This window comes from Leguminivora glycinivorella, chromosome 7 (genome assembly GCF_023078275.1).
Source record: "Leguminivora glycinivorella isolate SPB_JAAS2020 chromosome 7, LegGlyc_1.1, whole genome shotgun sequence".
NCBI lineage: Eukaryota > Metazoa > Arthropoda > Insecta > Lepidoptera > Tortricidae > Leguminivora > Leguminivora glycinivorella.
The window spans coordinates 2,493,379-2,520,087 of record NC_062977.1 but is presented as its reverse complement, the minus strand read 5'-3'; the positions used below and the strand labels follow the sequence as shown (position 1 = coordinate 2,520,087).

Genomic DNA, 26,709 nt, shown 5'->3' with positions numbered 1-26,709 from the left:
AATGTGATTGAGCTGTCCCCTGTAAAGATCTTTGTTACTGTCAATCTTTGTTTTGAGTCACAGCGAAAGCCCTACGATTCACAAATTTATCACAAATAAATTGTTTTATAATATATGTAATTTTATAACGCTTTTCAAAAGTGAAACACATATTTGAAGGTAAGTCTATTGTTAGAACGATATAAAAGTACACTTCTTAAAAGTATGTGTCATAGCCGTTCGACTAGATATTTTTCGTTACAATAAAATATGTTGATTCGTTCACTTATCACAGATAGCCTCAAGTACAATCCTTGATAAGCAAAACCTATATAACGTGGGGCTCCGTTGAACGGCCACCGTTAACAACACATATTGCGATGAATGCTTTCGTTCACAAAGAAAAGTACATTCGCGAGTTTAATTTTTCGCTAAAATGGGCTGAAGTTCGTCGCAATGCAAGTTTCGGGAGGGTTTACGAGAACAGAGCTTTGAAGCTAGTTTGAATTTATTTAAAAACTAGTTTGGAATTCTTTAAAATCAGTTTTCGAATTTTGTATGATGTGGTTTGCTCCTAATCTGCAGAGATCGTACAAGTACCTGACGCTGGCCAAGATGCCGTCGTTGCGCATTGACCAGAGCGACTTGAAGTGTAAGAATGGGTGTGACTACTATGGGAACCCGCAGTGGCAGGGCTACTGCTCGGAGTGCCACCGTGAGCAGAAGGCAAAGACCCGAAGAGCAGGTGAATATAGAATCCTTATTTATAAAAATATACTAGCCTTAATTAGTACAGTTATTCATTTTATCCCTTCATAAATAAGTAAATGAATGTCTGATAAAGACAAATTTTTGAATTAATGATTAGCATCATATGTTTTCAAGGTTTGTGTAGTCAACACGGTATTATAAGTGAACCAGTCAGGTACCCATCATAACAACTTTTTCCTGAGTGATTTTATTTTATTTCATTTTAAAATGAATACATAACATGTGTTTTTAAATGTTATTTCATGACTGTGAAACCATTTAATTTATGCATGTAGAAACCAATGTATTTATGTTGGATTAAGTATTTTATTTACTTAAGATTTTATAAGATGTATGCGTTAATATCTTGGTTTAGACTTCATGCAGTTATTGAAGTGGGTTTTTCATGAATACATTATTTATTAGCCATGAATAAATGTTATTAATCCACTTAATATGTAAGAATATTTATAGAATATATATTATGATATAACAAACAATGGACAGATGATTTTTTTAAACATTTTATGTACTTAAAATATCCATTGATGGAGTGTTGATAGTATTTACTTTTGAGTGAGACATGGTTTATTATTTTGCATCATCACTATCACTACATAGTATAAAACAAAGTCGCTTTCTCTGTCCCTATGTCCCTATGTATGCTTAAATCTTTAAAACTACGCAACGGATTTTGATGCGGTTTTTTTTAATAGATAGAGTGATTCTAGAGGAAGGTTTACATGTAGGTATAGTACCCGTGCGAAGCCGGGACGGGTCGCTAGTATGTAAATAAATGTTCCATTCTATCTATAAAATAACATGACCAATTCTATTATGGTTTTGGTAAAGTCTCAACAATAGCAAAGAATCTTGGATAGGTAAAGTTCTAATTTTGTTATATGTTACAGCATAGAGGAATAAGTAAGGAAAAAGTTGTAAAGTCGCTGTCAATAGAAATTGCGAACAATGTAAACAAACTGGATGGTTAAAATATTCCATGTTTTAATAATCTAGGATCATGGTGTGATATGAATTGACTGAATAACACATTTTAAAGCAAGTATTTGATTAGTCAGAATGGAATTTAAAGGCTTTTTCAATACAAGGTTTGTTTACATTGTTCTCAAATTCTATTGACGGCGACTTTAACTCCATACATCAATGATATAGCATGACACGTTCGGACTTTTCCATAACAATATGAAAGCAAATCTTTTCACACTATATACTTGTCTGTAGGTACATGGTATGAGATGAGATGAGATCACTATGTTGCCTGAGGGCTTACTTATCAGACATTCACTTTCTAGTAAATATTTCCATTTAATTTAATGAATATAAAATATGTGTTCAATTATTTATGAAAGTAAAAGGAAATAATTCATAAAAATCTGTTTACAGCAAAATAATATAGATACATGTAAAACATAGAGGCTTTTAGGAACAATTTTATTTGATTTTAAATAGAATAGAATTTTGATACTAGATGTTTAATAGGTAATGCTTACGCCTGCAGTCTCCAAATGTGAAAACTACCTATCTAATGCTATGGGTCGAAGCAGTCAGGCAGCAGGGGATGTCAGATACATATATTCATAGGGAAATTGAAGAACCTGTTAATCTAAGTTAGTACGTAATTAGGGAGAAATCCCGTGCATCATCTACACAATAGATAGACACTAAAAACGAACATTGACCAAGACTACTGGTTGTCACCAGCACACGCATATTTAGCATAGAAAACTGGTCCTACTCCTAACATCTAAAATATTAACTATAGAAGACATCCTTAACACTGATTCATAATTATAAGACACGGCCTCTCTTACTCCTAAAGGTTGTCAAATTCACTTGTCTTGAACATGATCTATCTACTCGTATACCACAGATATAGGAAGGAAGGCAATCGGACATACCGGAATAGTAGTATTGACAAAGACATATGTAACTCCGTATAGACAGGTAGTCTAAGAAACAAACGTACCTCAAAATCATACAGAAAAAGGTACGGTGACCTAGATGACGATACACTTTTGGGGGACGCTCGGCTAGATGGCGCTAATATTAATATTTGACATTTTAACACATATCAAGCTAAGAATATGGACCAAATTGTCAAAACTGAGGTTCAAAAGTTTTAAGCCTGTGTCGAGAGATGGCAGTCTATGCACTGTGATTAGACATTTTACTTTGACAGTAACTCTCTATAATAGTCGATCCTCTTTGGTATTGAATATGCCAGTCGCCATTTTTTAAACCCACACACTTGTAGATGGAGGCTAGTTACCCTTCGGGTTGGAAGGTCTGATGGCAGCCGCTTTCGTAAAACTAGTGCCTACGCCAATCTTGGGATTAGTTGTCAAAGCGGACCCCGGGCTCCCATGAGCCGTGGCAAATGCCGGGATAACGCAAGGAGGATGATGATGACTTGTAGATGCATGAGATGGAGGCTCCTATTGCGCAATACACGCGCGTGTAGGTACATTCGAACGACCAGCGAGTTGTGTCATCATGCACGCGCGCACACAACGATTACTGTATGCTTAATGAGCTAACACGCTTTTGCGTTGTTTATAGGGGAGACCGGGGCTAGTTGACTATAGGGGTAGGTTGACTAACTATTAAAAAATTGAGCCAAAAATCAAACTTGAGCCAACCAGTGATACGATATGAGGTACGAGAGGCTCACCGGTGACTGAGCGGGGGGAGGTGACGGGCTTTCGTACCTCACTGGTTGGCTCAAGTTCGATTTTGGCTCAAGTTTTTAATAGTTAGTCAACCTACTCCTATAGCTAACTAACCCGACCCCTACCTACTCCTGTTTACCGGGGTTAAATTCTAAAATAACCGGTTACAAAACAATATGAAGTAATCTGTTTTTCAGCCTTGGCTAACTTGCGTAATTGTTATAGATAAACTTAAACTGTTCCTGTTAGATTTATATCAAAATATCAAGATTAGATGAACTTCACCTTACTCATATCTTTACAGTTAAGTATTACGTGACAATTTTGACATAATATGTGCGATAATGTTAAATTATTGCGAAATTTTTTACCAAGATTATATTTGCCAAGCCTTTTCTTAATCAGTTGCCGGAAATTCCCTTATTCAAGGTTTTTTAGTTTTTAGAGTATTAATCTGATAGTTATATTAATCAAGTGATAAAATCAGACTGTTACTCATTTAAATAAATTGATAAATGATAATTTTAAAAGCTTATGATACTCCAGTTAATGACGTCAATACGTAATTAGGACCAGTTTTAATTAATAATATTATGTACCTAGTACATATAGTTAATCCTGATAACGGATATATAATATGAATTAATTAAGATAAAATAAGATAAGATAAAAGACATTTATTCATGACGCTCACAAACACGTACGTACATGTACACAAGAATAGGACAAAAAACAGAGAACAGAACATTTAGTTGAAATGGAAACGATTGAAACTGGAAGAAGTCGTTGTACGTATAGTATGGCGTTTTAGTTTGAAATATTGAAACTAGAAGTCGGGTTACAAGCGGGTTTTGTAACTGTAGTTAACTTTCTTTCTGGTTATGTCTGAGATTTTCCATATGCTAAATCTATTTTGCCATTAAACTACGCCATTCAAATAGGTAAGTTACATTTAGTCAAAGATATTCGAATTTATTTTCGACATAGTTTTCTGGAATATAATTAGTTACTTGATTTTACTTACGTTACGCCCTTGTGTCTTTTAGTAAAAAGGCAAAACCCTAATAAGTCTAATACCATAATTCTTTCAGAAAAAGAAAAGGCCCAAGCGTCAACGCTGCCCCGCCCCGAGCATCGAACGCCCGAACGTGAGCGGGGCCGTCTCGCCCCACATTCGTCCTTCTCTAAGTTTGAAGAAAAACGGCATCGGCAGAGCGAGACGCTAAAAAAGGCTAATCTTCTGAAGTTTAGCGTGTTCAAGAAAAGCAGCACAGGTAAGAATTTTAGAACAAAACGGGACTTAATCGCGTAAACACTTACATTTATATTTGGCCCGACGTTTCGAACATTACATTATGTTCGTGGTCACGGGTAGACTGGCGAGAAATGGCATCAACATCTTCTAGTCGCGCGAGTTTTTCGAACTACCCGCACTTGTTGTGTTTACGCGATTAAGTCCCGTTTTTGTTCTAAAATGACTTATGAGTGCAAATCGTGTTAGTTTAAATCAGCACAGGTAAGATAACTTCTTTATTCAGAGAAAGAAAAGACTCAACCATACTCGACCTCTATTGCTTCAAACGGTGAACCTGCGAACGATGAGTCGGGTAAATATCGAAAAGCATGGTTATACTCGCGTTTATTATATTGATATTGGCGACATATTTCGAATCAACTGGTGATTCTTCATCAGGCGTATGAGTATCTACTCGGAGCGGCTAACCTCCCGTCAGTTGCGACAAGGTTACAAACTTTTTACTTTATCCTCCGAGTGCAATTTGATAATGCGTTTAGGGCGGTGATGCTGATGGGGCTGTCTCGCTATTGCAGCGCGTCGGGCATGTTCGCGGAGGCAAGCACGGCGTGCTTCTTCGCGACGCGAACGGGTGCGTAGGATGCGAGCCAGCCCCAATGCCGTCCTGGCTATGATTGCCGGCAGAGTAGATTGTTTATATATTCGCCATTGCTGCGACATGCATGTTATACATAACAATCAATAAAGTACCTATAGTCTCTAGAATAGAATATAATGATATTTATTTTGTAATTGTATTTAAATAGTGATAATGTGTTGTAAATATGTAATGAAATTATTATGTACATTTATGAGTCATTGTTACTTGAAATAAATGAATTTTAATAATTAATGAGGAGTTTAGCCGCCGCGGGAACTCCTATATGCCTGAAGAGGGGCCTCCAAATTGGCCCGAAACATGTCGCAACAATAGCGATACAATAACGTGAGTAGGTACCAGTGGCGGCTGGTGAAAATTTCTGCTAGGCAACACTGAGCAAAAAGAAACCTACCTTAACATTAGGTACTTTACTAGTAAACCATTTTAGGCAAGCCGGTGGGAATCGGCTTGTATGGACCAGTGCTGCTGGTAGGTACAACCGTAGATTCATTAATTATTTGAATATGTCTCACGAAAGTTTAACGTGATAAATGAATTTTTATTTTTATTTTTTATTTACAGATGACCACGACACACCAGAGAAGCGTCAAGAGTTCAAAGTCCCAACCTCCGTCTTCGAAAACATGAAGCGTGATTTCCGCCAAAGATTCCCCGAGCTATACGCCCAAGTTCCTAATATAGAACGCGACGCCCGAGCTGTGGTTGACAAACTGGTCCATGACGTCATCAAGTGTTCGGGGTTCATGTCTGTAGATGAGCTGTCGGAGAGAGTGCAGAAACTTTATCAGGTTAGCTGTCCTTGTCTTATGTTTACATATATGTATCTCCATCCCTTTTTCATATACGCCCAAGCTCCTAATATAGAACGCGACGCACGAGCTATGGTTGACAAAATAGTGCATAGTCTTAGTATAAAATTAAAAGTGGAAAATGCCTGCCTTGGCTGAGACTTGAACTCACGGTATCTGGATCGATACGATACTCCAGCGCCCTGCCAACTGAGCAACCAAGGGTTCAACCAAGCCAGCAAATTTTCCACCATTTAAGTCAATGGGACCCGTAGCGACATCCGCTGGCCGGATTGCAATTTGCAATCCCTAAATCTCGCACATGCTTTGTAAAATAATTAATCACAGTTTGTAGACGGTACATTTTCGTGAGACATATTCAAATATTTAAACGGATGTATTACTCACATTATTATATCGTCACTACTTTTAAAAAAACTTGTATCTTCGTCTGTCAATGAAAAGAAAATTGTAGTAAGTATGTATGGAATGCATATAGACTTACTGCGTTTTAACTTTGAGGAACAGCGTGAGATACGAGATTTTTTCAAAGTAGTGACGATATCCAATCTGTATCTGTTTTCATTTATGTATTTTATTTTTGTAAGTAGTGTGCAATAGATAGATAGATAGATGATTTATTTCACGAAAAAAATTACAATATAAGTTTGTGTTTCTGTACAAAAATATATGAATTCCCATCATGATCGTCATAAAATTAAAAACTTAGAGATAACAGGAATAATATTAATTAATAGTTATTTGTTTTACAAAGGGGCAAAGTTGTTGTTTAACCGCACGTGCAATATTGATACGCGAGCAAGCGAAAGATTCCAATATTATGGAATCTTGAGCGTTGCGAGGGTATCAAGGTACGTTGGTTAAACAAACTTTGCCACCGAGTGAAACACAAAATTTTTCACCACATCAACACGAACAAAATTCTGACAATAAAATATCAAACTAAATCAAATCCATCAATCTATTCAATATTTATGATTCAAAATCATCATTTATAGGTAAATTCTACCAGCCAGCTTAAGACATCAAGTTCAAAATTACTTTTCACTCTTGTGGATAAAATGCAAAATTTTGCTATCTGTTTTCGAATAACAAAGTAAGCAGTTGGTGTGGTGAAAAGCATTTTATTATTATTATTTGTATGTCTTATCATATCTCGGGACCATGGGGTCCCGGACTTTTGGGAGGCATGCGTGGGGCCGAAGCCAACAGCACAGAGGCCTTTTAGACACTTTAATCTATAGGCAAGGGATACTCGTGGTGGATACCATCCCCGAGCGCACTATTTATTTTCAAATCATTCAGAGACCCATTATCAGACATGAGTGCTCACGACAGCTAGAGTCTATCACTCATGCTTGATGAAGGGTCTCTAAATATTTGAACATCATTTTGTTTTGTTGACAGCGCTACATGAAACACATGGAGTCTCACTACATGACCGTGGATTCCGAAACGAAGGAGGTGCTCATGGACTTTGTAGAAAAGCACGCAATGACATACTTGCACGAGTAAGTTTTCATTTTTTTTTTAATACTACGTCGGTGGCAAACAAGCATACGGTTCGCCTGATGGAAAGGTGCTCAAAGAGTGTCACATGCGCGTTGGTACACTCCCCTTTGTAAGAGTACAAGTTCAAAGGAGGGTTTGAGTTGCCGACGACTCACACCCTCGTTGAGCTCTGGCAGCCTTACTCACCGGCAGGAACACAACACTATGAGTAGGGTCAGTGCTATTCGGCTGCGGTCTTGACCCCATACGAGACGATATCCGCTGTGCTGTGCCCTACCACACAGCGAATATCAGCTTTTCTAGAATTTCTTGAGGTTTTCCATACTTTAGAGTTTTATCAGTAGATACCAAAATATCAAATCTGTTTTCTTGGGTAGCAACTTGATGGTAACAGCTGGAAATGACCAATGAAGTAAGATTGAAAACTGAAGTATAATTTATGTAAATAATAACACTGTTCTATTTTTAACCCCCGACGCAAAAACGACGGGGTGTTATAAGTTTGACGTGTCTATCTGTCTGTTTGTGTGTGTCTGTCTGTGGCATCGTAGCTCCCGACCGGATGAACCGATTTAAATTTAGTTTTTTTTTTGTTTGAAAGCTGAATTAGTCGGGAGTGTTCTTAGCCATGTTTCATGAAAATCGGTCTACTATGTCGCGGTCGAGGGTTTTTCAAAATTTTAATTGTGTGGTTATATAAGTAAATAGGTTATCATCGTAAGTACTTCAGCACATAAAGCATACTTCTGCCTACCCTTATGGGAATACTGGCGTAAGTTGTTGACACCTTCGTGATATGCTTGGAAAACATTTAGTTCTTCAAGTCATCATCTTTCAGTCTACTTCAGTCTAGTCATGTTGGTCTTAAGCGCCATACACGCTATTGGCGCACAAGTCCTTTATAGCAATGTGTGCATTTTGGAAAAGTTATTTGTTTTACAAGAGGGCAAAGTTGTTGTTTAACCGTTGTTTAAGATGACGACCGGTCTGGCGCAGTCAGTAGTGACCCTGCCTGCTGCGCCGCGGTCCCGGGTTCGAATCCCGGTAAGGGCATTTATTTGTGATGAGCGCAGATATTTGTTCCTGAGTCATGGATGTTTTCTATGTATGTAAGTATTTCTTCTTCTTCAGGTGCCATATCCTCTTCGGATGTCGGCTACCACAGACCGGAACTCCTCTCTATTTGCAGTTTTTCTGCCTAGCATGGCAGCGTCTATTCCCGTCCAGCTCCTAAGGTTATCCATCCAGGTTATTTTTCTTTTTCCTCTGCCCCTTTTGCCTTCGATTTTTCCTTCTATTATGCCTTTAACAATTTTGTATTTGTCATGTCTATATACATGTCCAAAATAAGCTGTTTTCCTTTTCATTATTGTAAGTACTAATTCTTGTTTCTTTTTCATTCTTTTTAGTACTTCTTGATTAGTAACTTTGTCTTGCCAGGTTATCTTAAGCATGCGTCTATATATCCACATTTCGAAGGCATCAAGTTTTTTTAACATTTGTTTGGACAGAGTCCAACACTCCGATCCATACAGAAGTACTGACAATACATAGCATTTAACCATTCGCCATCTTAATTTTAAATTTATATCTTTGTTTAAGAAAAAAGACTTCATTTTCATAAATGTGCTTCGGGCAATTTCTATTCTAATTTTAATTTCTTTGCTTGGGTCCCATTCTTGGTTAACCCAGCAGCCTAGGTATTTATATTTTTCTACTCTTTCTATGTCCTCACCGTCAATTCTGACTGGTTCACACTGTTTCTTTTTCTTGCTAACCAACATAAATTTTGTTTTTGAAATATTCATCTTCAAGCCGTATTCTTTTACTTTGATGTTTAAGAGATTTAGTATGTGTTCAAGGTCTTCCTTTGATTCCGCCAAGATAGCTGTATCGTCGGCATATCTTATGTTATTTATTATGGTTCCATTTGATTTCACGCCAATGTTGATGTTATCTAAAGCTTCTCGAAAAATGAATTCTGAGTATAGATTGAACAGAGCTGGAGACAAAATGCATCCTTGCCTGACTCCTTTTAGTATATTGAGCTCTTCTGTGCAACATTGGCCAACTTTTATATGTGCAGTTTGCTTCCAATACAGGTTTTTCAGTACATAGAGGTCTTTGCTGTCTATCTCAGTTCTATTCAGTATCTCCATTAATTTATCATGTCTTACATTATCAAATGCTTTTTCGAAGTCTATGAAGCATATGAATACGTCTTTTTTAAATTCTAAACAATTTTGTACCAGTACCTGAACGGAAAGTAGAGCCTCTCTGGTTCCCAGTCCATTTCTGAATCCAAATTGTGTTTCACTGATGTGCTGGTCAATTTTGTTGTATATTCTATAATGAATTATCTTTAAAAATATCTTGAGAACATGACTCATTAGACTTATCAGCCTATGTTCACCGCATGATTTGGCGTTAAGTTTTTTGGGCAGGGGCAGGAAGGTGGATACTAGCCAGTCCTTAGGTAGGTTTCCGGTGTCATAAATGTAAGTATTTATATATTATATATATCGTTGTCTGAGTACCCACAACACAAGCCTTCTTGAGCTTACCGTGGGCCTCAGTCAATCTGTGTAAGAATGTCCTATAATATTTAACCGCACGTACCAATATTAATATTCGAGCAAGCGAAAGATTCCAAGCGAGCGTAGCGAGTGGTTCAAAAAGGGGTTCTTGAGCATTGCGAGGGTTTCAAGGTACGTTGGTTAAACAAACCTTGCCACCGAGTTAAAAATTGTTCACCACACTAACTCGAACAAAATACTAACGGTATAACGTCTAACTAAATCAAAACCATCAATCTATTCAATTTTTGTGATTCAAAATCATCATTTAATAGGTAAACTCTCCCAGCCAGCTGAAGACATCAACTTAAAATTTGTATGTAATTACTTTGCACTCTTGTATATAAAATGCAATTTTACTATTTGTTTTCCATTAACAAAGAGAGCCTTCACCGTTGAGGTGATGAAAAATATCTTTTCACCACACCAACGGGTAAAGGCTTACTTTGCTATTCGAAAACAGATAGCAAAATTGCATTTTAGCCACAAGAGTCCAAAGTAATTTCATACAAATTTTAACTTGATGTCTTAAGCTAGCTGATAGAATTTACCTAAAATGATGATTTTGAATCATAAATATTGAATAATCGATAGATTTCATTTAGTTTGATATTTTATAGTCAGTATTTTCTTCGTGTTAGTGTGGTGAAAAATTTTGTGTTTCACTCGGTGGCAAACTTTGTTTAACTTTCGTACCTTGAAACCCTCGCAACGCTCAAGATTCCACTTTTTGAACCACTCGCTACGCTCGCGGTTCAATATTGGAATCTTTCACTTCCTCGGGTATCAATATTGGCACGTGCTGTTAAACAACTACTTTGCCCCCTTGTAAAACAAATAACTATAAAACTGTTTCGACATTTTTTTATATTAGAATTTGGTAACTAAATTTCACGCGAATCGGTTAAGAATTACGACCTGTAAATGAGATCATGCGAAAAACAAAAAGCAAATCGAGTTAAATCGTAAACCTATACTGTCATTGCGGTCAACTAGTTATATAATTTATCTAATAATATTTTTTTCAGTCTCCCATCAATAGTATTCTCTCCCTACGGCACAGATGACGAACGCCTAGACAGAGCGTTATCCGAAAGAATCCAGCAACTAAGCTGGGTTGGAGAAAAACAACTAGAATGTCGTCTAGCGGAACCAGCGAAATGCAGGCAGCTACTCTATCGTGCTATAAACGGTTAGTCTATCTCTGTCTAAATAGTTATGCTTTCTCTTTCTGCTGTATTGTTCCCGGACGTTATGCGAAAGGATTCAGCAACTGAGTTGGGTCGGAGGGAAACAACTAGAATGTCGTCTAGCGGAACCAGCGAAATGCAGGCAGCTACTCTATCGTTTTATAAACGGTTAGTCCATCTCTGTCTAAATAGTTATGCTATCTCTTTCTTCTGTACTGTTCCCGGACGTTGTGGGAAAGGATTCAGCAACTGAGTTGGGTCGGAGGGAAACAACTAGAATGTCGTCTAGCGGAACCAGCGAAATGCAGGCAACTACTCTATCGTGCTATAAACGGTTAGTCTATCTTTGTCTAAATAGTTATGCTATCTCTTTCTTCTGTACTGTTCCCGGACGTTATGGGAAAGGATTCAGCAACTGAGTTGGGTCGGAGGGAAACAACTAGAATGTCGTCTAGCGGAACCAGCGGAATGCAGGCAACTACTCTATCGTGCTATAAACGGTTAGTCTATCTCTGTCTAAATAGTTATGCTATCTCTTTCTTCTGTACTGTTCCCAAACGTTATGCGAAAGGATTCAGCAACTGAGTTGGGTCGGAGGGAAACAACTAGAATGTCGTCTAGCGGAACCAGCGGAATGCAGGCAACTACTCTATCGTGCTATAAACGGTTAGTCTATCTCTGTCTAAATAGTTATGCTATCTCTTTCTTCTGTATTGTTCCCGGACGTTATGCGAAAGGATTCAGCAACTGAGTTGGGTCGGAGGGAAACAACTAGAATGTCGTCTAGCGGAACCAGCGAAATGCAGGCAACTACTCTATCCTGCTATAAACGGTTAGTCTATCTCTGTCTAAATAGTTATACTATCTCTTTCTTCTGTACTGTTCCCGGACGTTATGCGAAAGGATTCAGCAACTCGTCTAGCGGAACCAGCGAAATGCATTCAACTACTATGTCGTGCTATAAACGGTTAGCGTTTTTTTTATGAACCAAATTAAGTATCCTACTGCTGGGCAAAGGTCTCCATTTGCTTTTTTTCACATTTTTAATGATATTGAGATGTATATTATCTTTATCTTTTTCTTCTGTGACAATTTGATATAATTTATTGAAATTAATTTCCATAGCCTACCTACCTAGTCTGTTATTTTTTTTTTGATGAACACTTTTGCATGTTACATTAAAAATTTTATCTTGTTATTTAATGCACGTTAATTATAAGATGTAATGTTTTGAAAAGAAGTGGCCCGCCGAGTTTCTTGCCGGTCCTATAGTGGATACCCCCCTCCCAACTGAGGGGGGAATGAAATCTTCTCGAGGCTGAGGCGTAGGGTTAGAGCCTGCGAAGCTTTATTTGACGATCATATGCGCATTGTAATATGCTTACTTGAAAAATAAATATTTCATTTTCATTTTTTTCCACTCAACCCTGGAAGTTTTGTACTTAAAATAAAATAAGCCAATCGAAGAAAATGCAGTAGTAATGTTTAAACACATTTTTTATTTAATAAGTCGTCCCGCCATCTGAAATTCCATTTTCGACAGTCTGCTTGAAAAGCATTTACGAAAATGCTTTCAAGTCGTATTCGATTTGGGTGTATTTAGTCCAGTCATATGACTACGTGCCATAAAAAAATCCTACTGGAACTACATTGTGGATAAATAATGTATTAATTCAAAAGAATTTTTGAATTATTTACTTTTACCTGCTTACATACCTTGTACGGTCAACCAATTAGAATCCTAGGCCACTCTAGAACCCTGTCGTATTGACACTGTGCTTCAATTGCTATAGAAGTCAGTTTGACTTTTACTGTGAAAGGGTTCTACAGTGGCCTAGGATTCAGATTAATTGACTGTACAGTACTGCTCTCATCATACCTAAGTAACCCTAAGGAGCCTACCTATTACGATTACACAGGCGAGTTGAAAGTGAGGAAAGTGTGCAGCAAGTTTGAGCGCTCGGTGCCTGCTAATATCACTTTCAACTTACTAGTGTGATAGGACCCTTAAACAGTTCGCATTGATTATCATAAAAATATGACGAATCTGCAAAATTTTGATAGTTGAAAATCTCTTTTAGAATTACTGGGAATGGATAGCGCGCCATCTCCCGGCGGTAAACTAGCTCGCGTCCGCCGCTGTTGCCGCCACGTGCTGGCGCTGTGCGGAGCCCCGGCCTCCGCTGATGACCTGCTGCCTGCGCTCATATTTACTGTAAGTCTGTTTAAGCACAGCGGATATCATCTCGCTCGAGTCTAGAGCAGAGCCCAACTGAGGAAGTACCTCCGCCTTACAAAAGACCACACCCAAGTAGCACTAGATACTCATAGTGTTGTGTTCCTGCCGGTGAGTAAGGCTGCCAGAGCTCAACGAGGGTGTGGTGTGCTGGTGACGGAAGGACCTACGGAACTAATTTGTTCCGTCTATTGCCCTTTGAGTCGTCGGCAACCCAAACCCTCCTTAGAACTTGTACACTCTTTTTTGTTGTGTTAAGTACAAGTTTCTTATGGGTTGGCATGCATTCGAAATATAGGGAGCTCTATAAACAAAAAGGCAATGATGTTCTATATCCCGGACAATAAAAGTCTAGTAAATGTAAACTTATTGTGCATGAATTTCTGATGTACAGTGGCCGTGGGAGTCAAAACAGGGTGTATATATTCTTTATTTTCCCTAGCCTATGGGTATGGGTCACAGAACACCCCACTAGAAGCCTAATGCAAGCAATATTGTTCGAGACGCAAATCACCAATCCTTGCGGGGTGAGGCGGGAGCACACGGTGCTGCCATTGGTCGTTTCAAATAATGGCGCGCCTTTACGATTAGCAGTAGGGATGGGAATGAGACATGTCTATTATAGACAATGGTACCGGTACCAGTACTGTGGTGAATTTGTTTTGCAACAAATTATAATATTATAATTAAATTATAATAAGGCCTAGTTACCGTTCGAGTTGGAAGGTCAGATGGCAGTCGCTTTCATAAAACTAGTGCCTACGCCAAATCTTGGGATTAGTTTCCAAAGCGGACCCCAGGCTCCCATGAGCCGTGGCGAATGCCGATGCCGGGATAACGCAAGGAGGATGATGATTGTGATAGCACCTCAATAAAAATCATTCTAGTAACTAATAACTAAACTGTGCATTTTTACTTACGTTTACTAAGTTAAATTACCAACTAAATATTCTAAACTAATCAATCAACTAAATAACACTACAGACTCTACAGATTCTAGATAATTATTCACAATTACAAATCTGCTTTCTTTTATATTTCATAAAATGGTAGCACATGGTACGAACGGTAGTACGAAGTTCCCGCAACAGACATAAACTAACATGGCCCCATCCCTAGTCGTTTACGTGAAAGGGATAGCATATCGCATTGTTAACTAGGCAAAAAGGGATGGACGCGCCTCGGCGCCGCTCAGTACAACCATATGAACCAGTATAAATGAACTCCGCGGATAATAAACAATATTCAACAAAATATAAAAATTTTACCTTCCAATAAAATTGTTATTATTTTGCCTGGTATATCCGAGGTCTTATATAGAGAGTACGTCGTAGACGTCGCATCGGACCGATAGATGGCGCCATCGTTCGTTGTAAGTCGCTCCGGCGTCACACCGCCGCGATGTTGGTAGTCCCGTTTTCCCCACCTGCAACATAAGGCTCCTACGCGCCACGACCCGCCACCAGCCACCCTCATTGTTGAGGAGAAGTGCCGACGGTATATTAAGCCTACCAGGAAGGCATCACTCAGACCTCGGATATACCAGGCAAAATAATAACAATTTTATTGGAAGGTAAAATTTTTATATTATTTGTGCCGTTTGTATATCCGAGGTCTTATATAGAGACCTGTTTATTATCTCCTGGTGGCGAGTCAGCTGGCGCGCAAGCCTTTGGTAGCCCTATTGGCATAGCATAGAAGAATAAGTGAATCGGTTGTTGAACCGATTTGACAGATGTATCAGTCGAAATCGCCTTCGATCCGCGAATATCTCGGTGCCAGAAACGCCTAAAGAGATTTTCGTGATGACGTTTAGCTTTAGTCAGCGAATAGTTAGAGAAATGACATTATTATACATTGTAGGCGAGGCTGACTTGAACAAGATACAAAAACCTTAGATACACTTTTATTATTAACAGACACGTTATTTTATCAGGTTATTATAAACCCAATTTCAGACACAAAGTGTGGAAATTAACTGTAAAAGTAGTGTAACTATCTGTACTGTAGCAGGGTAACGTAATTGATACTGCTTTTGTCAACCCTTCGTAAAAATTATCTAAATCAATATTAGCTTTGATATGACTATTTAAAGTCCAACGTCTTACGTCCATATCAAACACAGAAAAAGGTCATCACTCACGCGCCCGAGGGCTATTTGTTACGATACTGGTATTTTCGATCAGACTATTTCGCGTCAAGCGAGCGCGGTTACAAGCGAGACTCCTGAACTCTGAACTCTTTTTAGTGAGGGCATTTGAGGATACTGATCGCTCGGTAAAACTAGCCTAGAAGATGAAAAGTACGAGCGCTGTCGATTGCTACTACACTGGACGGAGGTATCAATCGATTTCTTCAAGTCAGTCATTGACTCTTAGGGTAATCCATTACCTAATCCAAAACCCGATGCGACGGATTTCTACTTCGTGCAATGAAGGTCGACAGTGTAGACTGAGAGGTGACGTCCGTGTCGCATCGCTGGTGGTTGCTGAACACGTCGTGGTAGCAGGTCAAGGGGTGAATTAAAACACCGCCACACATGCGCGCTTTGAGAGCGTAGGCGGAGCGCAATAATGGCGGTGCACCGCACAAACGCTGGCGTTGCGCCCAGTGGGCACTAGCGGGAACTAACGAGCGCGGATTGCGAGCGCAACGCGCGCGAGACGCGAGCGGAATGCGCGCGCATTCAGCGCGCTGATAGCGTAGCGTTAGCGAAGCGGAATGCGCTTTATGTGTGGCGGAGGCTTAATACGTACCGTTGTACGGCGTAATGCAGGGCTCTCGCAGACGAAGAGGTACGATGACGGGCGAAGCAGAAGAAGGCGAGGTCACCGAAGGTCACTTACTTGGCTCCCAGGGGGTGCATACTGACCTCGTACGACAGTCTGTTGGAGTCAGCAGTTACTGTCGTAGTTACTCGTAACAGAAGAGATGTAGTCCTGCCATCGTACAGCATAACATAACATACAACCGAACTGTGCATAGCATATAGTGCTATGCGAACCTTAATCCGGCTGCATGTCACTTCAGTCGCCAGCGCCACCGCCTGATGAAGATTATTTTCCATCGGAAGAGCTTTACTTTGTATAATATTCCGATTATTGAAGGTCTTATCGGGCTGCAAATGCAAGCAAAACAGGAGCGATTGGCCTACAGCTATCGGCAGCTGTACGAGGTAATGCTGGAAACCAACCTCCCTCTGTAGACTACTAAAGTTGTGAAATTGATGAAATCAGGTTCTACGATCGAATCAAGCACTATATTAATTCAGTATATTCGAGCCAGATGATAACTACTGAAGTCCTCCTGAGTTCCTGGCCCCTTTCGCTTTGAGCTGGAATCTCAAGTTCACTAAGGCGAAGCGGGTTTATTTTTCCCAATTTGTTTATTAGAGGCTCGGCGAATAAGTTAATCTCTCGAATGGACAGGGGGCGCCACAAGCCTCCGGGAAATCGTCGTGTACTTGGAACCCCCGCGGCCAGATTACCGATCGGTTTTGGTGTCCGCCCGGTAAACAGACGCACGCTCAGGATGCAGCACGCTGGCTCGAATTCAGATCTGGACATTCTGAAAGAGTTTTTTTTTTTTTTTTTAATTCCGCAAACCTTTACGATGTCTTTGACCTACACAATGAGCGACGTACAGGAATCACAGGGTCGTCTCGCGAGGCGCCTCTCCGATTAGATAGCTCGCGAACATCGTCAGGACACCCTCGCAGCAGTGCGGCTCCTCGTCCGGTTATTGACGTCTTACCTCGTTCAACTATAGGTGGCCAAGCCACGTTAGGACGTAGTATCTTTAGAATTTATCTGTTCTCACTTCGGCGACGGAGGAGTCATTGGTCAAAATAGAGTGTAAATACTGTCGAAGTACTTCACGGGAACTGGAAAGGGAAGAGTGGATACCATAGTGTACGGGATGTCAGCTGATAGCGGCGCCCGGCGTCACATTGGAGGGCAGTATCAGCCTGGTCAGCAACAGAGTCTGCAACGATACCGTAGCAGACGGAGCCCGGATATGGTCGTGGCACCATTGTAGGGGAAGACAGTGCTCGCGGTGAGCGTGACATCTTAGGCGCGACGGGCGTTATCAGCGTGGCGGCTAGCAGTACCAAGGGACCACATCAGCAATCTTACCAGCTTGTCACTGCAGCAGACGATGTTACGTTCGGCGGTGAGATTGAGACGGCCGTCGTCAGCTCGAAAGGCGTCTTCGATGCCCCTGTCGCGTCACGCAGTATCGTGCTCGGTGGCCCTCTCGAGGTCGCCGCCGTCAGCGCGGGAGGCACCGGCGCCAGCATGACAGTCAGCTACATCGGTGAACAGCATCAACAGAGTTCGCGGCGTCGTCACGGCAGACGCGGCAGGAAAATTAGCGACGCCTTCGCGGCAGCCGCAGTATTGCGCTCGGTGGCGCGATGAAGGTCGCCGCGTCTGCAATCTTACCTCGTGCGATCGAGGCGACATCAAGGCGCCAGCATCAGCGTGTCGGCCGACGACACCGGTGGAAAACTTCAAGTAGCTTGCGGCGATGTCACGGCAGACGCAGCAGAAGGATTGCGACGCCTGTGCAGCACTGAGGCTTGTCACGGCAGACGAACGCTCTGCATCACCATCGAGGCGCCAGCATAAGCGTGGCGGCCAGCGATACTGGTGGACAGCTTCAGCAGGGTCGCGGCGTTTTCACGGCAGATGAGCGCGCTGCATCACCATCGAGGCGCCAGCATAAGCGTGGCGGCCAGCGATACTGGTGGACAGCTTCAGCAGGATCGCGGCGTTGTCACGGCAGATGAGCTCGCTGCATCACCATCGAGGCGCCAGCATAAGCGTGGCGGCCAGCGATACTGGTGGACAGCTACAGCAGGATCGCGGCGTTGTCAGGGCTGACGCACGCTCTGCATTACCATCGAGGCGCCAGCATAACCGTGGCGGCCAGCGATACTGGTGGACAGTCAGCAGGATCGCGGCGTTGTCACGGCAGACGAACGCTCTGCATCACCATCGAGGCGCCAGCATAAGCGTGGCGGCCAGCGATATTGGTGGACAGCTTCAGCAGGCTCGCGGCGTTGTCAAGGCAGACGCACGCTCTGCATCACCATCGAGGCGCCAGCATAAGCGTGGCGGCCAGCGATACTGGTGGACAGCTTCAGCAGGATCGCGGCGTTGTCATGGCAGACGAACGCTCTGCATCACCATCGAGGCGCCAGCATAAGCGTGGCGGCCAGCGATATTGGTGGACAGCTTCAGCAGGCTCTCGGCGTTGTCAAGGCAGACGCACGCTCTGCATCACCATCGAGGCGCCAGCATAAGCGTGGCGGCCAGCGATACTGGTGGACAGCTTCAGCAGGATCGCGGCGTTGTCACGGCAGACGAACGCTCTGCATCACCATCGAGGCGCCAGCATAAGCGTGGCGGCCAGCGATATTGGTGGACAGCTTCAGCAGGCTCGCGGCGTTGTGGCGGGGGCAGAAGGTGGCCGCGCTGGTAGCCTGCATATTGACGACAGATCACTAACGGCGCGGCGCTCGCGTCGGGGCAGCAGCGGACATACTTACAGCGTCGCACGCGATGCCTATGTGGCGGCCACAACGTTGTTCGGCGGCACCGCAGAGATGGCCATCGTTAACGAGGAGGCAACTTCTACGCAACTTCGGTGGCGCCGACGCGGCGGACAACACTGCCGCGGTCAGTGGCGCTATCGCAGCGCTACAGTAAGTTCCGGCGCCGACACGTGGCTTGGGGCCTCCGCACCGAATCGGAAACCGAACATGTTCTTTCTAAAATAATATGAATCTGCTCACCCATTCGTCGGAGAAATTCAAACCTCCTTGGAGCGCGGTATTCCTCCACCGCGCCCGCGCCGCCGCCGCCGCCGCCGCCGCAGCCCGCAGGTCGCGCAGCCCGCGGTCGCGAAGCACGTGGTCCCCGGAGCACGTGGTCCCCGGCGGAGCAACTTACCTACGTTACCGCTTATATTCTCGCGCGAAACTTTTAATACGCGGATAACACTTCCTACTTTAGTCTCGGAAATGCGAATAGTTTAAAAAGAAAACTGATTAACGGTAACGATTTTTGCAGCATGGAACTTTCTTACAAAAAAGTGGGTAGAATCATAAAGCACCGCTCGTTCATTTATATCGTGAGAACCCCGAAAGATGAATAATGATCGCTAGCGAGGCATAATATATCTCATTATTCAAGACGAACGAGCGTAAATTAAAAGGGAAGAAAGAATTGACGGTGAAAATTGAAATTGAAAAATTTCATAATTCCGAAACGTTATAAGCCACTTTTTAAATAAAAACACGAATAACTCTGGTTTGACCAGGAGTAACAAGGAAATAGAAACTAAAAGATTAATTTCGAGACACCATGCTGTAAAAATGTTCGAACGGAATACGCGACAACCGGTCACTTCGGCGTTCGACGAAACAATGTGGGTGGCTGGTGGCGGGTCGTGGCGCGTAGGAGCCTTATGTTGCAGGTGGGGAAAACGGGACTACCAACATCGCGGCGGTGTGACGCCGGAGCGACTTACAACGAACGATGGCGCCATCTATCGGTCCGATGCGACGTCTACGACGTACTCTCTATATAAGACCTCGGATATACAAACGGCACAAATAATAATTAATTTGACTTAACTGTGGAATGTTATTCCATCTTTTTTATATGTAGAAGTGTTAGAAGACTTGCCACACCACTTTATGCTGCAAGAGACCATTGTTTGCAACCAAATTTGATTATTTAAGATTTTTTCCCGAGCGGACACGAACACTGTTAGCGGGTCGTATACTTGGGCGCTACTGATCGGTGTCGCACGCGTTCAAACTTTTATAAACCTGATTTGTCGTATGCTTGGTGACCGCGAGTCGCCCTGTAAGGGCCGTCTTGTTGTATTGGTCTGTGGTATGGGTAGTGTGTCCCACTGCTGGGCAAAGGCCTCTCCCCTGGCTCTCCATGACTCCAGATTCTCCGTTTCCTCCAGCCAGTTCTTCAGAAAGGCGTCAAGATCGTTTCGCTATCTTTGCCTGGGCTTGTATAAATCCTAATGTGCTTTAATGTGCAGGTACTGAAGGCGAACCCACCCCGTCTCGTGAGCAACATCAACTTCGTGACGCGATTCTGCAACGCGCAAAGGCTCATGACAGGCGAGGGGGGCTACTATTTCACCAATTTGGTAAGCATTTACTACCACTAATATTTATTTATTTATACAAGGAATTCCAACAGCTATGAATGATACAATATACATTTAGAATAGCAATACAGAGCCAATTATAGGAACTCACAAATAGAGACTGGATGGATAGTTTTTACACAGTAATTTAAATTATGATACACAATACACATGCACATATGCATAATATTGTAAGTTTGTTTTTGATACTTCCAGAGACTGAGATTTACAGAGGTATTTTCTTTGCCCTGATGATGATATAAGAACGTGAAGTTTTTTATGAAGCAGATATTTAGAATTAAGTGGCGTTTTTGATGGTACTCCATATATAGCAAACCCTATCAGGCGATTTCTCTTTCCTGTGTAAATCATATAAAACGCTCTGAATAAAAATGCGAAGTGAACTCTGCTAATTAATAAAAGTTACACTACGTACGCCCCACTTCTTAGACCTCCAATTGTTCTGTAAGTGTATTAGGTCTAAATGAGAAAAATACATACATACATACATACAATCACGCCTGTATCCCATAAAGGGGTAGGCAGAACACATGAAACTACTAAAGCTGCAGTGCCACTCTTGGCAAATAAGGGGTTGAAAGAAATCGAAACTGTGACATTGCAGTGACAGGTTGCCAGCCTCTCGCCTAAGCCACAATTTAACCCGTATCCCATAGTCGCCTTCTACGACACCCACGGGAAGAAAGGGGATGGTGAAATTCTTAACCCGTCACCACACAGGCTAAGAAACACAGAAGAAACAGGATGAGAAAAATAATAATACAATATTTTTTCCCTACAGTGCTGCGCCGTGTCTTTCATCGAAAACCTGACAGCGGAGTCTCTTAACATGGACAAGAAAGAGTTCGACGGCTACATGGCCATGCCGGCTTCTATTGGCGGCAGCTCTTGGGTACGTTATACTAAGAAATAAGAGTACCAACATACCCATACTGGGTTGAATCGTATTAAACTGTTGATACAACAAAGCAGGGATGTAACGGATGTGGTTTTAACGGAACCGGAAGCGGAAGCGGAACTTTCGAATTTAGTTTAACGGAAGCAGAAGCGGAACCGGAACCAGAAGCGGAAGTTATAGATGTTAAAAACGAAATGAAAAAATACCACATAGGTATAACATAAACCAAAACTACTTAAATTACCTAGAACCTTTAGGTGTTTACTGTTCAGCCTGTAATCAGCAGTTTGTAATCAGCCTTTAGGCCCACTTAGGTTTTAAAAACGAAAAGAAAAGTTACCTGATATTTTATCTTAAGTATATCATTCATTACAATCCAAAAATTTAAATCACCTTGAACTTTAAGATGTTTAGTTGTTTAGGTAATCACTAAAAATCACATAAGAATCCTTTTAAACCTTTATTATGCCGTAAAAGGTTTTAGAAACGAAAAGAAAACTTACTCGTAGGTAGTATAATACAATCCAAAACTAACCAGTAAAAATTATATGTGTAATTGTTAGCACACAAATAAATTTTTAAATTAAATGGAGTGATTATAAAAGAAGTAAACTGTATTTAATAAACAAAAGCTTAGCAGCTTTATCTCACGGCAGTTTGCTTCTAAGGGGATCGTAGATAAGCCCTGCACCACTGAATAGTTGTTCACTCGCTACTAACTAAGTGGACAGGACAAAATAAATATTGGCGCGCAATGGAATGAAGCGATTGATGTTTAGTATCGCAGCACGTGGCAAGCGGAGAGATGAGTGAATGACAGGTATAGACCTGTTGGTCTTTGATGTACGCCGCTCATGTCCCACCGTCGCGCTAAATTCCGACATCCGCTATAACTTCCGTTTGAAAAATAACAGAACCGGAACAGAAGCGGATGTGTAAAACAAAACGGAAGTTCCGCAGAAACGGAAGCAGAAGCAGAGCTCCGTTACATCCCTGCAACAAAGGTATAAAGGGACCATATTTTATTTCCGACCGACTTGGGACTATTTTTTTTTTGTCCTGAATAAGTATCGTCAAATCATGTAAAATACTTATTGGATATTTCAAACTTACCGGAGAAAAGTAAAGAGAAGTCGGCAAATACTCCATTTTTTAATTCGGGCTATATCAATTGCATCAATTAAAATGTGTTGCTTGATGCTCTACCATTTCTGATTATATGTTTATCGGGAGACTGACTGTTTTTTTTTTTTGACAAAAACCCTATATTTCAACAGGCTGCAGCGTTATCACTGTCAGCGGAACTCCGCGAAGCCGAAGAGCACATGGCGTTGGCGAAGAAATTGCTCGCGCAGGCACAGGAGATCGAACGGGGTGCTGACGAGCTCGCAGCCAACGCTGAAACCTTCGAGGTAAGCCCCAAAATCACATTAGAAATCATAATAATTTAGCTTTGTAGGTGCGTTAGTTTTAGCTTTACCAGCAAGGTTCGGAAACAGGTATTTACAATTGCTATCATAACACAGAGAACCTCCTATAGAGTAGCAATCTTGTATATTTTGTTCGCGATACGAGTCACCAGTGTTTGGGGTGCGAGGAGCGGGCGGGGAATGTGTTAAGCGCGCTGTGATTGGCCGTTTCAAGGACGGCGGGCAGTCGCGCCAGATGAAAAGGGACAGAAGTATGACTGTCCCTCTACTGACGCGTAAGTGGCCAATGTAAGTTGACCTATGCCGGCTCTGAATAAATTATAAATATGACTTATTTGTGGAATGTAATGCCGTCTGTTTTTAAATTTGAGCTTCTTGTTACCTTTCCACACCATTTCACACTACAGGTGGACATCTTTAAGGCATCAAAACACCCTTTTTCAATTTTTTTGTGCGAAAAACACGCGCTGCTTTCGGGTCTGTTACTTGGTCGATACTGATCGGGCACGGCGAGCGCCCGCGCTTATATCAGTGCAAATACTAGGAAGGCTGGCGACCGCGAGTCGTCTTGTAATGGATGTCTATAGGGGTTGGTCTGTGTATCATAAGATATATAAGAGTGCCCGAGGTACTCAAAAATATCTGAACACGGCTTTAACGCTAAGGCAATAGAGGCGCGTTCGTGCGGAGACCGCTGGTAATGTGGAATCATGGTTCTGAAAATAAACGTTCCTTGTCTTTGAAGAGCCCTGCTTGCCATACTACTTTAGGGCTTCGCGTAATGGCGTAATCAATGAAGTTGGGTGAACACTAAGTTATACTATACTGAAATCTGTAGACCTCCGATCTAATTTAAAATATTCTATTTACAGAAAGAGATAGCGAAGAAAGTGCAAGACGTCCTCACGAAGACACCTCTCGAGATCAAACCTCGACGTACTCTCCCAAAGTTCGGCAAGTTTAAAACGCTCAACTCTGAGCCACTAGTCGACTTGGACATCCCGTCACCACCACAAGATGTCACCGAAGAAGCGAAAACAGAGACTGAAGTCGCTCAAGACATCAAGGATGACGTGGATGGAACAGAACCGCCAAAGGAAAATGTCCAACCATTGATATTGACGGAACAACCAACTAGCTCAGAACCTGAACCGAGAGAGAAACTAAACATCTTAGGATTTGAAGAGTTGAACTCTCCCCCTAAGTCTCCACATTTAGATCAGCCTTGGGATTTAAAGCAGACAAGCTCCATGGAACTTCTAACTCCATCACCCTTGGGATTCACACCATTTGATTCAAGATCTATAGATGAATTGATGACTCCAGATGAATTTGGATCAGAACACTTAGCCCCTGGCTTGAGCAATATCAACTATGATATAGATTTATCAGACTTTAGCGGAGATAATAGTATAGCAGAAGATGCTCCTAAAGAGAAAGACCCTTTCAGTCCAGAAATGAAAGCCACTTTTGATCCTTTTGCACCTAGAGATCCATTTAGTCCAGTACAAGAAATATTTGATCAGTTCACTCTTTTAGATTCCAAGAATAAGGCTTCGGATCCATTTGAAATAGTTCCTAAAAAGTTTGCTCCAGTTAGTTCTACAAAAGACCCGTTTAGTCCTGCAGTTACTAAAGATCCTTTCAGTCCTGTAGTCCGTACAGTTAGCAAGGATCCTTTTAGCCCCATAGTCGGTTCTGCCAAGGATCCGTTTAGCCCAAATGTCTCTCAACCCAAGGATCCTTTTAACCCAGTTGTCTCTCAATCCAAGGATCCTTTTAATCCAAATGTCTCTCAACCCAAGGATCCTTTTAACCCAGTTGTCTCTCAATCCAAGGATCCTTTTAATCCAAATGTCTCTCAACCCAAGGATCCTTTTAACCCAGTTGTCTCTCAATCCAAGGATCCTTTTAATCCAAATGTATCTCAAACCAAGGATCCTTTTAACCCAGCTGTTTCTCAAACCAAGGATCCTTTTAGCCCAGTTCCAAAGCAAAGGGACCCTTTTAGCCCTGAGCATAACGCTTCTATTTTAGACGACGGTGACTCGCCAACGGCAGCCTGTCTGTTGCCATCGCCGTTGCTACCCCAAAGTAGTGGGAAGAAATAAGTATGATTTATTTTACTATTAGTTATTTCTGGAATCCGAAAATCATGCAGAATGATCGTTGTCGTGTCTAATTTCGGGCGAGTGAGAAATTGTAGTCTTAGAGCGGTTTCAGACTAGCGTTTTATATAACACTTTAAGTTCTCGCGCTTTGTACACATATTTAAAGTTACATACAGGTCGAACGCGATTAATTAACATTATCTTCCGCGAACACGGCCAGTGTAACCTGGCCGAAACGTTGGGAAAAAAGGTAAAAATAATGTTAATTAATCGCGTTCGACCTGTATGTAACTTTAAATAGCGTTTTATATGCGCGTATTGTCTAATTGTAAAAGTAATAGGGCATTTTCAGCATAAAATCTGTCTAAAAACTTATTTTTTTCACATTCTGAATGTAGATATATCGCTTAAAGTTTATATAATTAACACAAAAACAATATTCTTATGCTTGAAATTTCATGCTTGATTATCGTCACAAAACTGACAGTGAGTAATTTTTGTTAACAATTTACGCTAATTGGGGGTCCCAAATTCTGAATATGCCCAATAAAGCCCGTAATGCTGAAAATACTGTACACGTAAGGAAAAAACAAGTTTGTAATCAGTATAAGGTATTCAGTAACAACAGTCATTAGGTTTAGAATTAATTTTAAAGTGGGAAATGACTGCCTTGTGTGACTTGAACTCACGACCTCTGGATCGTTTAAGTATAACGCTCTTACGATAGATGTCGCTACAGGTTCCTATTGCTGGAAAGTTTCGCTGACTTTATGGGTGAAATCGCATTTTTTTCACATGTCAGAGTGCTGTAATCTAAATACTTTGAAGTCTCACTCAAGGCAGTCATTTTTCTCTTTTTAATTATTCTAAGCCTAGTGGCATCTATTGCAGACGTTATTTGTTAAAAATGAACACTGTAACTGATTCAATTAAGACACAATCTTGTTCTTTGCCACTTTCATAGGTAACTACTTAAAAATAAAAATTGGATACTTGGTGGATTTTATGAAATATTATGTAATTAGGAAAAAAAATATGTTATTTGGTGCTCACCATGTTTTTTCCTTCTTGTAAATTTTATTTTTGAATCTTGCACACTGTGATTGTGTTTAAAATTAGAAATCGTTATTTATTTTTATTATAGTTTATAAATACATACTGTTATAAAAATCTAGGAATAAGTAATTTGATTGCAAAAATAAATGCGATATATCATAATACTTACTTTAGTCATTAAAATTATAGACAAAAACGAATTAAATTTATTTCTCCGCGATTTAAAATAAACTACTGATACCTAAGAGAACATCATTAAATTACCAAAACCTTTTTGAATCGAGCTGTATAGACTTCTGTGAAAATACCTACCTTTATAATAAATTATTCATAATAAAGTGATATAAGTACACTAA

The 26,709-nt window shown here is 41.2% G+C and overlaps 1 protein-coding gene across 1 annotated transcript; it reads left to right on the top strand.

Moving 5' to 3' along the window:
• The first annotated feature begins 350 nt into the window (after window positions 1-350).
• On the top strand, window positions 351-26,709 carry LOC125228108 (rab5 GDP/GTP exchange factor). The gene is made up of 11 exons (XM_048132558.1): window positions 351-724; window positions 4,511-4,693; window positions 5,897-6,123; window positions 7,552-7,655; window positions 11,261-11,424; window positions 13,504-13,637; window positions 20,727-20,837; window positions 21,640-21,750; window positions 23,034-23,168; window positions 24,059-24,771; window positions 25,186-26,709. The coding sequence occupies exons 1-11, from the start codon at window positions 538-540 to the stop codon at window positions 25,295-25,297; spliced, it is 2,181 nt and encodes a 726-aa protein (XP_047988515.1). The 5' UTR covers window positions 351-537; the 3' UTR covers window positions 25,298-26,709.

What these genes read in the sequence shown, in the direction of transcription:
- LOC125228108 (XM_048132558.1), top strand. Translation starts at nt 538, where the DNA reads ATGATGTGGTTTGCTCCTAATCTGCAGAGATCGTACAAGTACCTGACG. An exon ending in TGCCTGCGCTCATATTTACT is followed by an intron (nt 13,638 to 20,726) that starts GTAAGTCTGTTT and finishes TTTAATGTGCAG; the next exon opens with GTACTGAAGGCGAACCCACC. An exon ending in CCAACGCTGAAACCTTCGAG is followed by an intron (nt 23,169 to 24,058) that starts GTAAGCCCCAAA and finishes TTCTATTTACAG; the next exon opens with AAAGAGATAGCGAAGAAAGT.